Source organism: Chenopodium quinoa, unplaced genomic scaffold (genome assembly GCF_001683475.1).
Source record: "Chenopodium quinoa cultivar QQ74 unplaced genomic scaffold, ASM168347v1, whole genome shotgun sequence".
NCBI lineage: Eukaryota > Viridiplantae > Streptophyta > Magnoliopsida > Caryophyllales > Amaranthaceae > Chenopodium > Chenopodium quinoa.
In genome coordinates this window covers 679768-694532 of record NW_018742764.1, presented here as the reverse complement: position 1 = coordinate 694532, position 14765 = coordinate 679768, and the positions used below count along the sequence as shown (strand labels likewise).

Below are 14765 nucleotides of genomic sequence, written 5' to 3'. Positions count from 1 at the left end.
TAGTCCTTGAAAATAATGCTTAGATGACGATATTTATTTTCCTTCTTTGATACATGGGGCTAAGATACCAAGTACTTGGGCAAATAAAAAACCAAAAGTCACACTGTGTTTCATATCAAAATGTGCAATGCAATATCTACCATCACTTAACCATGCCTAACTCCCAAACCCACGTGTTCCTAAATCTGTCCGTCCATCTAACCTACCACCTACAATTATATATCTCACGAGTTGTACTACTATCTCTTACAATACTATTGGAACTCTGTCGACGTGCTCTTCTTTCTCTAATCTCTATCATTTTCTTACTTAACTTTCTCCAACTAACCTTCTTCTTAAATTCTAATTATATTATATAAAAATACTCACAAAGTGCTACACTATATATATATAGGCTAAGTACTCTGATTAAGATAAGTTTTATCTAGTATATATTCTCTTAGCTTTATAGTTTTGCTAGGGAACGTTGTTGTGCAAGGTATCTAGCTTAAATGGCTTCCCTTGATGAAATCCGCCAAGCTCAGCGTGCCGATGGACCGGCCGCGATCTTGGCTATTGGTACCGCCACTCCACCCAATTGTGTTTATCAAGCTGATTATCCGGATTATTACTTTCGTGTTACTAAGAGTGAGCATATGACTGATTTAAAGGAGAAATTTAGGCGCATGTGTAAGTCTGTTTTTTTTATATATACTCATTTTAGCTCATCGCATTTATTAATTTTGTTGATGTTTATAATTTATACATTATATTATATATCTTTTGTGGAAAATGAAAATGAAATGATGCACTGGATGGTTTTATTTGTTTTAACATGCAATATCTTCATATTAATATTAATACACTAATTGATCCACAAGCTTGAATTATATTGTGATTAGACAATTATATTCCAAGAAATTATTAAAGAAATATAAGATTGTGGATAGATTCAGCAAACATCTATAATGTCTACTGTATAATATTAAGCGTAGAAGAATTTTATTTGGCAAAGATTTATGTAAAATTTGAGGAGAGACAAATTTGACTGAGTTTCCTTAGGAACTTGCATAGTTGCATGCAAAGAGTGTGCTTATCTAATTATTTTAATTTAGCAGAAAAATGACTAATGAGTTTAAACAATATCCTAAAAGCGCACTTTTAATTTCCCAATATATGGAATCTCGTTGGTATATACTTCTTCCATTTCAATTTACTTATCCCATTTATTTAAAAACTGTACAAGATTTATGTAAGACGAGTAAAATGAAACTAAAGAAATAAGAGGTACACAATTTTTTTTTTTTATATAATTATTAAGCCTGTCTCCTAAATTAAATTAAAGGATACGCCTTAAATTGTACTAACCTTATAAATTTTGCCGTTATTAAATTTTATAGGTGACAAATCAATGATCAAGAAACGTTACATGTACTTGACAGAAGACATACTCAAGGAGAAACCAAACATGTGCGAGTACATGGGCTCATCACTAGACACTAGACAAGACATGGTGGTTGCCGAAGTCCCTAGGCTCGGCAAAGAAGCCGCGGTCAAGGCTATTAAGGAATGGGGGCAGCCTAAGTCCAAGATCACCCATGTTATCATGTGCACCACCTCCGGTGTTGACATGCCAGGGGCGGACTACCAGCTCACTAAGCTCCTCGGCCTACGCCCTTCTGTTCGCCGCTTCATGCTCTACCAACAAGGTTGCTTTGCTGGCGGGACGGTCCTCCGTCTCGCCAAGGACCTTGCGGAGAACAACCGCGGGGCTAGAGTCCTTGTGGTTTGTTCTGAGATCACGGCTATTTGTTTCCGTGGGCCTACTGAGACTCACTTGGACTCAATGGTGGGCCAGGCCCTTTTTGGGGATGGGGCTGGAGCGATGATTGTCGGTGCTGATCCAGTAGAGTCCATTGAGCGGCCTTTATTTAAGATGGTGTGGGCAGCCCAAACTTTACTCCCCGACTCTGAGGGTGCAATTGATGGACACTTGCGTGAAGTGGGCCTGACTTTTCATCTACTGAAAGATGTTCCTGGCCTAATTTCTAAGAATATTAACAAGGCCCTCGAGGACGCATTTAAACCCCTTGGAATTGATGATTGGAACTCTCTCTTTTGGATCGCTCATCCTGGTGGTCCCGCTATTCTAGACCAAGTCGAGGCCAAACTAGGCCTAGACGAAGAAAAACTTACCGCCACACGTAACGTGTTACGTGACTTTGGTAATATGTCGAGTGCTTGTGTTTTATTCATCCTAGACGAGATGAGGAAGAAGTCGTCCAAGGAAGGGAAATCGACTACTGGCGATGGGCTAGACTGGGGTGTTTTGTTCGGGTTTGGTCCCGGCCTCACCGTAGAAACTGTTGTCCTTCACAGTGTTCCTTTGACCTATTGAAGTTGTTTTTGGATGTCTACCCCATAAAACATGAGTGGCAGTTAAATTTGCCACAATATCTGCTATGATTCTACTACTTTTGTTACGTAATTCATTTATAGTACTAGTAATTATTATTATTATCTTCCAGTGGTCCATTCCAATGTAATTTATTTATAGTATTCTTAATTAATATTTACGTGTTTGTTATGGTTATTTTTATTGTACGGAAATGGAACACAATACTACTGTATGTCTGTATCTATTACTATTGTGACTTTCAAAAAGAGACGTCCTTGTTATTATGAATTTATGATATATATTTTCTGTAGTTTGCAATACATGCAGAAAAATGTTGGTAAAAGAAAAATAAATTACATTAATACACATACTTTTGAAGGAATAAAGCAGAGAATATTACATTGGTATAATGGAATCTACAAATAACAAATGGAATAAAAAAAGTAATGCGTTGTGTATTTGAAAATACGTACAAAGTATAATGCTACCCTTGTATTTGAATGTTTTGAGGTTTATTGTCTGCATACAAATTAATGCAATTAAAGATAGAGTGTTGATGCGGTAAAAGGATAACTAGTCACAAACTATATATAATTGAAATTCACCATTAATTCCAAGGGCTAAGGCAAGATCTTTCATTTAGAACTACTACTATAGTCTATAGTTCATAATCTTAATTTCTACAAGAAAGAAAAAAAAAATCTTATAAAAAAAATCTTATAAAAAAAAAATCAAAGAGGATATTTTTTTGATAGTAATCTCAGATATGTAAATCCAGCCCAAATTGCGAGTTAAGCCCAAAGTTGTTACTCCCACAAATTTTTCAGGTGCTACACTTTGTTATAAACATAACGGTTTTGACTCGAAACTTTACTAATATATACTTGTAACACTCAAATCAACTGTTATTTTATAAATATTAAATGTGTTGTTCTATTCTACAAATTGTATACATTAATAACATTAAATTTTACTAATTTTTAATAATACGAAGTATAAAATTACATAAATAAATAGACAAATAAAAGTCATGCGTCTAATGTATGTTTGATCGAAGTGCAACACTAAAAAAAATATATATAAAAAAAATAATAAAAATAAAAAAACCGGAAGTAGTCTTTCTAACAGACAGATGTCACAAAGAAAAATTATACACGAGTATATCAAATTATCAATGATAAATGAGGAAAGACTTTCATTAATGGATGGTGACACTAGGCATGAACTAGCTGCAACACAATGGCAATTGGCAAGTGGAAAAAGTAATTTTTTAAGAGTCGCTAAGTCAACGAGGCTCACTTATCTACTCCACTAGAGGAGTTACTATAGGCCCACACCTGCTATGTTCCATATCAAATTCTTTTTTTGTTTCGATTTATACTATTATTATTGAGAAATATAATGTTATTATTGAGAAATATACTGTTATATAGTTTATACTGTTATAATTTGTTTCGATTTATACTATTATTACTGAGAAATATGTTGTTATTATTGAGAAATATAACGTTATTATTGAGAAATATATTGTTATATAGTTTATACTGTTATAATTCTAGCGAGATTTCCAATGGAGAAAGAGGGAAAGAGGAAAGAGCGAATCTTTATATTATACTGTTATTTGTTGTTTTTATACTGTATGTTATTGTTGATTCTATACTGTTTTCACCCTTGGTATGGACTATACCTAGTAGCGGCCCATCACACCTCCCACTAGAGTACTAGGGTAGTATTAACTATGGATTTTAATGACTAGGTGTTGAAGCTTAAGAGTTATGATGATGAGAATAAGCAAACTTCAACTAATAAAATTTCTCCAAGTGTTGTGATTAGGATAAGTGAAGTTGATTTTAGAAGTGGAAGAGTAACCTGTCTATGAAGACTCAAGAAGATTCCAAGGAAATTTATAGAAAGTAGAAGAAGAGTTCCTCAATAGAACTAACTGATGAGTTCCCTAATAGGAACATGAAGTGAAGCTTTCTTACAGAAGCTTGACATCAAGTTGAGAAGCTTGACTTGGTCTGCGTTGAAGACCGCAAGTTCCATTAGAAATTGGCCCGCGAAGTTCTAGCAAGGAGCTGAGCTGGAGTAAGATCGATGGACATCATGATCTCAATCTTGGACTGCGTGAAGCCCAAGTATTCATAACCCACAACATTGCCGAACAATCTAGATAGAATATATAAGTTTATTATTCTAAGGATTGTTGTAAATATGTTAGGTTAGTTTATGCATGGAATTTATTAGAAGCGTGACAAAGATTGGCAAGTCTTAAAAATGGAAAATTTATCAAAGATAAGTTTTAATTTATAAAAAGATTTTCTAAAATATTTTATTTTAAAAAAAATCCGGTTTTACATGATAATATTCTTTTCTTAAATTTATCTTCAATAAGTTTTCTATAAAGATATTCTTTGCAAAAGATTTACATAAAAACATGTTTTATGAAATTGGTAGTTTTATAATTTCTATCTTTTGAAAAACCCTACTTTACATACGAGTACCTCTTGTATATAAAGAAGATTTCATAATTAACACAACTTGTGAGTTTAAACGTGAATAATCTGAAGAGAGCTCTAATTTTAACTTTGTCAAGTCTAAAATTTGTCATATTATGGTCTGTTCATATTTACTGAACTGAGCTGAACTAAGCTGAACTGAACTGGACTGATTGGAGCTGAATTGAACTGAATAGAGATGAAATGAATATTTTATGGGAGAAGGAAATTAGGAGTTGAACTGATTGAAGGTGAACTCAACTAAACATAATTAAGTTGAAGTAAACAGGCCCTTAGTTTCGGAATTCATGTGTAGCTTTCCTATCACATATTAGAAGTCAAGTATTTATATTGTTTTGGTTTGGGTGAGTGATTAGCTTATAGCATATAGTTTGTAGACTTCTAGATTGAAATTGAGTGAGAGAGTACTCAGGAAGTACAGAGTGAATCTAAGCCAGGGAATTAGGTTGGGTAGAATGAGACTATACTATATAGCAAGTTCGGACTGGAACTTGTGAGTATAAGTCTGTTTATAATAGTTTGTAACTAGGAGAGTTTGTCCTATCGTAGTGAAGTAATTTGATGTGTGAAATCCCTAAGACGATCGAGGTTTTACTTCTAGTTGGGCCTTGAAAGGTTTCCTTGTAAAATCTTGTATGCATTGCTTAGTTCCTATTATATCCTGTTTTATATTCTGCAAAAGTTGTTAATATGAACTCACATACAATTCACCCCCCCTCTTGTAGTGTTCGTCTTAACTAACACTAGGATTTTGCTAAGGAACGACCTCATGGCCTGGTTTTAGATTACAATTTAAATTATTTCTAAAAATAATATTTAATTTATAATGTATATCAATTCATCAATCATTATAATTAATACTTATTTCTATTTAATATTTCTTTCATTATCTCTCTAATTCGAAGACTATGTGTTCATTATATATATAAAGTTCCTTAAAATGAGAAGAATGAGAAGGATTTTTTGTGCATATTTTTTGAACTAAATGTGCAAAAAAAAAAGACTCAAATGTGATGTGCATAATTTTTTTTAACAAATGTGCATAATTTTCGTTTTTCTAGAAAATTAAAAAAAATTATTAGTTTGAAACACAATTATGCATATTCAATATATATAAAAAATGTACATTTAGTAAAAACATATGCACATTTGTTCCTTCTCATCCTTCTCATTTTATGGTCATTCTCATTGGACTCCAACTAGAGCACTCAATTCGAGTAAACAGGTCGAGTTTGGGTAGGGTAAGAGTGGGTCGGGTCAATTTGGGTTAATAACGTAACCTATGCGGGTCGGGTTCGGGTTGGGTCATGCTTGATTCGGGTCACGTCAAGTCATAAATCTTATCGGGTTTAGGTCGGATTAATAACAGGTTGGGTTACATTTGGGTCGGGTGAATAATAAGTAGGTTAAAACGGGACAGGGTAATTCTTGGGTACGAGTCGGCTTCAGTTCAAGTCAATAATTTGTGGGTTAGAATCAAGCTGGGTCATTCTCGGGTTTGAGTTGGGTTCGGTTCAAGTCAATAATTTGTGGGTTATAATCAGGTTGGGTCATTTCCAAGTCGGGTCATTCTCTAGTTCAAGTCAATAATTTGCGGGTTATAATCAGGTCGGGTCACTTCCAAGTCGAATCATTCTCGAGTTCAAGTCGGGTTCGATTCAAGTCAATAATTTTCGGGTTACAATCGGATCAGGTCATTTTCAAGTCGGGTCATGTTTAGGTTCAAGTCAATAATTTTCGGGTTATGATCATGTCGGGTCATGTTTGGGTTCAGGTTTCAAATATTGGGTTAATTTGGATTTTGGGTTGATTTCGGGTCGAGTCATCTTGGGTTTGGGTACATTTTTTGGGTTGGTTTGTTTATAATTCATGTAATGACAATATAACAATTTGTATGACAACATATGAGGGAACTATAGCCTATAATTTAGGAAGATAATTATCTCCGTTGACAATACAAAAAATATATACTATATTTAACTCTTAAATTTGGGGATGATTCTTCTTTCTTTTGCTGGTCTAGATCAACTTGGTCTCCCTAGACAAAATGATTTGATAAAAAATAATAAGGTGGTCTTAATTGAATTTAAGGTGATTTGAAATCAGGTTAGGAACAATTTGGGTTGAATTTAGGTCGGGTCAATAACAAGTCATGTTGATTTTGGATCGGTTTAGTAATAGATCAGGTTGAATTTTGGGTCGAGTTAGTAATAGGTCGGGTAAAATTTGGATCGGGTCATTAACAAGTCGGGTTGAATATTGGGTCGGGTTAGTAATAGGTCGGGTAAAATTTGGATTGGGACAATAACAAGTCAGGTTGAATTTAGTTCGGGTCAATAACAAGTCGGGTTGATTTCGGATTGGGTTTGTAACAGGTTAGGTTGAATTTCAAGTTGGGTTAGTCACAGCTCGGGTGAAATTCCGATCGGGTTAGGAACGGGTCGGGTTGTATTCAGGTCGGGTTAGTAACCGGTCGGGTTAAATTTGGGTTATGGCGGATTAAAACAGGTTTGGGTCAATTTCGGTTTAGATTGGGTTCGATTCTAGTCAATGATTTACGGGTTACATTCGGGTCGGTCATCTCTAGGTCGGTTCATGTTCGGACTCGGGTCTCGAAAACTCAGGTCTAGGGTTAGTTTTGGGGTCGGGTTTGGGTCACCATTTTTTCGAGTTCAAATGGGTCGATTAATAATCGGGTTCTAGTCGGGTCAATTTTTGACAACTCTATTAGGTTCAAATGTGTTGACAATAAGGTACAAATCGGGGATGAAGGTACAAATCCAATCTAAAAGAGATTGAACCTGCCCTAATAATAGGCCTCTACTTTATTCTGATCGTATTCATGTGCGCTTTCCGACTAACATGCAATCAATAGGATTACCCTAAACCTGTTTAATCCATGTTAGTTGAATATTAATGCACAAATAAAACTATCATTGGCGATCACTTGAATTATAATCATATTAACCCTAAACAAGATTATTTATTATCTTATTAACCGTGATTACAAGTACCAAATTCCTTTTAAACATGCATAAAAGGCGTGATCAAACAATAACAATAAATATATATCAAGCAACATAATAATAATCAAATTATATATAATTTATTCGTCAATTAACAAATAACATGAAATAATTCGTAAATTAACAAATTACGTAAAACAATTCATAAATTAACAAATTACGTGAAACAATTCGCTAATTAACAAATTACGTGAAATAATTTTCTAATTAACAAATTACGTTAAATTATATAATTCGACACAACAATAATCATAATCATAATTATCATAATCATGTTCATATTAAATCATAATTATAGCAAGATCATAGGCATGATACTAAGAAGATTAATAACAAACCCTAGCATGTCACTAAACAATAAAAATCAAAGCTTTAACCCTAACATGATACTAACATGCTATTAGGAAAGAAAATAAAAGACATCGCAGGAATCATGATTGATATAAGCAAATCACCCTAAATATCATACTAAATAAAGCATCCTAACATGATACTAGGAACATCCTAAACATGATATTAGGAATCAATAAAACATCCTAACATGATAATAGGAATCAAAATAACAATCTAAGCATGATTAAAGCACTTACTTGGATGCCTCGTATCTCTTTCTAATAACAAAATACACGCGTTAGAAACTTCAAGGAAAATAATAAAATCAACAATTAAATTAAATAATTGAAATAGAGATTAAGAAAGTTTAGACTAGATTTGGGACCAAACCCTCAGAAATTAAAACCTTTCACGTCTAGGGTGAAGGCAACTTCGAACAATGCTAGGTGTGTCTAGTGCTAATGTATGAGATATTGTGTTTGAAAAAAGCTAGGCTTAGAAAGAGAGAGAGAGAATCAAGAATTTCTTGATGAGAGTTGGTGAGAATTAAAAAGATAAGAATTGATGATTGAAAACGGAACTTTAAGAGGCTATTTATAGAGAAAATCAGTCGGATGGATAAAAAAACGAATCAGAGTTTCAAGGAGAATAAAACTTGATTAGCGCCAGACGATGGACATTAGCACCACGCGCTGAAGGTTAGCGCAAGGCGCCAAGCCTTAGCGCCGGGCGCTAATGCTTAGCGTTAGCGTTAGACGCTAATAATCAGTTTTACGAGTTTTGTTTTTATCATATCTTTTGATCTAGAAGTCCAAATAAGGCATATAATATGTCATTGGAAAGCTCTTGAAGTCTAATTTCCAAATCAATTAAAATTAGATTAAAATATTGTGTAGATGAAAAGATATGGCCGAAATAGTGGAAGGGTGTCAGTTTTGGATAGAGTTTCATGTCTCATTTATATCTTTTTCGTTATAACTCGGATTTAATATTATAATATATCATTGGAAATATAATTTCAAGATCTATCCAACCATATAAAGTTTAGATAAATATTATAAGGCATGAAAATAAAATCTGAATATATTCCATTTTGTACAAAACAAAGATTCTAAAAAGAAGTAGTTTTATTCAATTTCAAACTCTTTGAAACATAATTATCAATCCTAACTCCATTAGGATTTAAAAGCACTTTCTAGAATATTCTAGAAGACTATAATCAATCCTAATAGCTTTAGGAATGATAATTAATAATAGGCCATCCTCTAGATCATTGGGCCGCATATAAAAACCAAACCGGACTCAGTTTAGTATTTTGGCCATAACTTCCTCATTATTTATCGGAATTGGGCTTATAATATATCGTTGGAAAGATATTTTCAATCCCCATCCAACTACACCATTATTGGACCCTTATCATGGACCAAACTAAAATGAAATGCACGTTTTTCAAAAATAAGGTAAGAAAAGAAATATTTTCAAAAACAGAAAGAAGAGATATTTTAATAAAAAACATCATCATCACTAGACTTTTCACACTTTCTCTTTGTTCGATAATCAAATGACATGAAAGGTACTCATCATTGGGTTTGGTTTTGGGGAGACACATTTGGGTGTCTACAGCTAGCAAATGAAGCATATCAGCTTATAAAAGGAACATATCATCCAACAAAAGGGTACATATCACCCTAAGCATCCACCACCGAAGAGTTTGCTGTCGGAGGAGTCAATAGAAGGAACATATCAGTCAACAAATAAAGCATTTTAGCCAACAAAAGGATGAAACCAGCAAACAAAAGCAACATATAAGCTAACATGGCAACAAAATAAACATAATAGCCAATAAAATTAAACATATAAGCCAACAATTAAAATAAACATATCAGCCAACAAAATTAATATATCAGTCAACTAAAGAAACATATAAGTCAAATGATGTTCGATATTAGCCAACAAAAGGAACCTAACAAAACTTTTTCAAAAAATATATCATATAACAAAAATAATATATATTAGCCAACATAAAAACTATATTAGCTAACAAATGAAATATATCAACTAACACATAAAATATGTTAGCCAAAAAGTAAAATATATCAGCGAAGGCGGCAGCTGGGGAATTTGCGTGCGAATCAATAGCTTTTCAATATGAAATAATGTAGGCAACCAGAATGAGGAGAATTTGGTCCAATTAAAAGCCCAAATGAGATTTTTATGCTAAAATCAATTAAGGTTTTCACTCCTCTTTTGACGTTCAGTTGTGAACCATCAACAACAAAGTGGTTTCAAGAGTATCTTTTATCAATCTCATATGATTATTAATAAAATATAATCAAGGTACTTAAATTTTTTGCGATCTTTCTTTAAAAATCAAAACGAATCAAACAAATATATCACATTAGCCCGTTTCTTTTTAGTTGACACGTTTCTTTAGTCACGTTTGATATAATGCACAATTTCAACCATTTATATCTTTTATTACCAATAAGCAAAAATTATGAAAAATTGATATTTTGAAAATATATTTTATCAGAGCGAATCTAATAAGATTCTGCATGACTATATTTTTCATTACGTATAAAGCACAAAACACGATTAAAGGGAAATGTGTGAATAGTGCTAAAGTCAAAACGTGTCAAAAAAAAAAGGGTAATATTAAATTTCATTTGAATTAGAAATTAAAATATAACTACTCAAAACCAAAAAAAAAAAAAAAAGCATTAAAATCTGCGATAATGGTCTACATTGACTACATACAATCACTTTATTGACTTATTGTATTAAACTAGTTGTTGGCACAAGCGAAGCCTGGGGTTATCTAATGTAATACTCCCTACGTTTTTTTTATATTTTTTTATTTGTATCACTTGGGAGTGCACATAATTTTAAAAGAGTAATATAATATTGTCAGTGGGTGAATAAATTATTATAGTAAAAGTGATATGGAGACTATGAAAGAGAAAGTATGTGAGAGAGAATAGATATTTTTATTATTTAAGTAGGGACCATGGAAAAGAGAGAGAAATGATAAAATAATTTAAGTAGAGTTTAAAATAAGAGAGAAATGATAAAATACAATATAAAGTTAACAAATATAGAAGTGATGTATTTAAAAAAAAACAGACAAAGTATGAAATTAAAGATAAAATCACAATCATTTCAATTTCATCGCAACTAATTATGATACAGTAAAATATTTGCAAAGAGTTACATTAGTCTTTAATTAGTTATTTGGATGATCCCACAAATTTTATAAAATATAAATGGGTTTTTCTAAGCTATACCCCTAAGGTATTTGAGTTTCTAAGGTGTACCCATGCTTTTTCAAGTTTCTAAGCTGTGCCCTTCAACTCCTTATCAATACTAAAATGTATCCTTATTAGTTGTTTAAAAGTTATTTGAGAGTGTGATTTCGTGGCTTCAGTTTTCATTATTAGGGTTGCGGTGGCTAAGATTTCCTTCTCCTACCATTTCCTTACCTTTTATCATCTTTCTATTAAATTTATAGTTAACTTTAGGTGACGTGGAAGTCCTAAGGAGGGTACCATTCATTAATGATAGTGAGATGAGGGACACAACTTAGAAACTTGAAAAAACATGGGTACACCTTAGAAACTCGAATACCTTAGGGGTATAGCTTAGAAAAACCCAATATAAATTTACTCTATTGGATTGACTCTTGATATTTGCATCCATTTTTTCGGACTTTACAGGTTTGAGACAAAAAAATTTCATATCCTAATAAATAATTATGATGTAACAATGTTACAATTAATGATTGTGGTTTTCCAGCCATATTAATAATCAATTTCATATTACTAAGTACTACCAAAACTAAAATGACTTTTTAATTAGTAACTAGTTATTGGCCCGGGCGATGCCCCGGTGCATTGTTTTTTATAATTGTTTGATCAAAATTCATAAAAACGTTTAATGGACATTTTTTTTTTGAGGAAACGTTTAATGGACATATTATAATAAAAGTGAGTGATAAATATAATAATCTATATTATCTTTTAATTTATTACTGTAATATATATATTTCAAATATGCATGTCAAATTTAAATATGGAGGCACATATGAAGAGTTTATCATGAAAATTAAATATTATTATAGAAAATTAAAGTTATAGAGTAATTTTAATTAACTACACATTACTATAGAATTCAATGTAGTGAGAAAGTAAATGATACACATATGATGATACATGGCGCACATGTGGCACTAAATAATAATAATAAAGGGTGACACATGGCATTAGAAGGTTGTTCCTATGACTTTTAATAATAATATAGATTATGACCATGTAAAATGACTTTTATTTAGAACTTTTTAATTTTTATTTTATTTTTTTTATCGATAGTATTAATTTAAATTGTAATTAGTTGCTTTGGTATTTAAGAATAGTATAAATAGATATATGTGATTATAAATATTACTTGGTGCCATATCATTGATTTAGATAATGCGACACACGGTATAACATATACTGTCATTGACACATAGCAACATGACATGTATTGCCATGAGTTTTAATAGAAATATAGATTTCACTTATTCCGAAAAATTAATAAAGTACCTACTACATTTTCAACAACACAAACAGAAGGAAATAAAATTATTTCTGTAAGGTGTGCGGCAATTTGTAAGCTCTCCTACATGTAACATGTTCCATGACCAAATCTTTGGAGTGGTTATTGAAGATTTAAAGTAGGTTTAGTCGAGCCCGAGAACTTTTTTGATGTCGAAGGCAAAGGAATAATAAAATTTATCAAAATCGGGTAAGGAACCCGATACACTCGATTTCTCCATACATCTTTTAGCCCATGTAACAATTTTGGGACAACTAGCCTCAATGCTGAAATTCCCGAACTTTTCGAAAGCATAAAACCAAGGTGCAATTGGAATTAATGCTATATCAATGTAACCAAGAGTATCACCTCCAAAAAACTGTTGATTATTAATCACCCCTTCTAATATCTTCAAGTTCTCAATAAACTCCTTTTTGGCTTTCTCTTCCTCTTCTCCTTTTGTCCTCCATACTTTTTTTGCACCCTCGTATATCTGCAATAGACCAATCTTGTTATTAAATTTAAAAATCAAATCGATCTATTCTGTATTATTTTAAGAATATTTGTTGTTTAGAGAGCCACAAGGCCGGGGGTGAGAATCGATCCCAGGATCTCTTGAAATCGGGAGGGAAGCTCTAACCACTTAAGTTATCCCTCACTCTCATTTTAAGACTATTTGTGTTAGAGATATGAGATGGATATATTTTCCGATATCTCATATTTCTAACAGCTTGGCTCAATTGTTCTTGCACCAAATTGTAATCTCTAAATTTATATTATCCGAGGAATATACTTCGTATATGAATGTCATAACTTATACTACCTTCGGTTTTCTTAGTTGACAAGTTTTGACTTTAACACTATTCATATACTCCCCTTTGACTGTGTTTTGCGATATATATGTAATGAAAAATATAGTCTGGAGTCTTATTTGATTCGTCACGATATATATATTTTTAAATTTAAACTTTTTATAATTTTTACTTGTCAATAGTTAAAGATATTTGATTGAATTTGTACATTGGCAAACATGACTAAAGAAACGTGTCAAATAAAATGAAACGGAGGAAGTAGTAATTAAGGGCCTGTTTACTGAACTGAACTGAACTAATTGGAGCTGAGCTGAGCTAAAATGAATATTTTATAGTAGAAGGAAATTAGGAGCTGATTTGAACTGAATTGAACTTATTAAAGCTGAACTAAAATAAATAGAATTGATTGAAGTTTAACTGAAATGAAAGTAAGCTGAAGTGAACAGACCCTAAGTCACTGTTCATTTCCCCTCAGCTTATTCGAAGTATATATTCCAAAATAATATTTGAGCTTAATAAACATAAATTTAACTAGCAAAAAATTATTTCAACTATGTAAAACTAAGTTTCAACAAAATTAAAATATGTAATTAAAAAAGCTTTAATTAGTAAAGTCGATAGATAACTTAAGTTCGACAAAAAAATCATGTGAAGAAAACAGAGGAATTAAGAACGAGTCAAATAGTCAATTACCTTATTGTCAACAAATTGGCCCCAAAATCTAGCTTGAGATCGGAGGTAAGGATCAGTTGGAAGCAGAGGAGATGAGTGAGTCCAAACTTGATCAATATACTCAACAATTAAAAGTGACTCACAAATGGGTTTGCCATTATGGATCAAAACCGGAACCAATTTATGAATCGGGTTCATCTCAAGTAGTAACGACGACCCCTTTTCAGCTAAGTTCTGATCTTTGCATTCAAACTCCACTCCCTTCTCTGCTAGTGCAATTTTCACTCTCATTGCACATGAGCTGCACCAGCAATCAAGCACCACTACTTCTTCCCTCGACATTTTCGAATATTAATTTTTGATAAAGAGAGTATTATTATTATTATTATTATTCTTTTTCTTAACTCGAATGTGATCTTGAATTTTATGATATAGACCCTCTTTTTTTATTTTA

General features: G+C 32.3%; 2 protein-coding genes across 2 annotated transcripts; one reads left to right on the top strand and one right to left on the bottom strand.

Moving 5' to 3' along the window:
* Positions 1-231: 231 nt before the first annotated feature.
* On the top strand, positions 232-2674 carry LOC110724462 (chalcone synthase-like). Its single transcript, XM_021903882.1, has 2 exons — positions 232-669; positions 1380-2674. Exons 1-2 carry the CDS (start codon positions 492-494, stop codon positions 2375-2377), a joined length of 1176 nt encoding a protein of 391 aa, XP_021759574.1. The 5' UTR covers positions 232-491; the 3' UTR covers positions 2378-2674.
* A 10112-nt stretch (positions 2675-12786) lies between these two features.
* LOC110724461 (probable glutathione S-transferase parA) lies at positions 12787-14765 on the bottom strand. The gene is made up of 2 exons (XM_021903881.1): positions 14333-14765; positions 12787-13320 (listed from the first exon to the last, which is right to left on the bottom strand). The coding sequence occupies exons 1-2, from the start codon at positions 14651-14653 to the stop codon at positions 12973-12975; spliced, it is 669 nt and encodes a 222-aa protein (XP_021759573.1). The 5' UTR covers positions 14654-14765; the 3' UTR covers positions 12787-12972.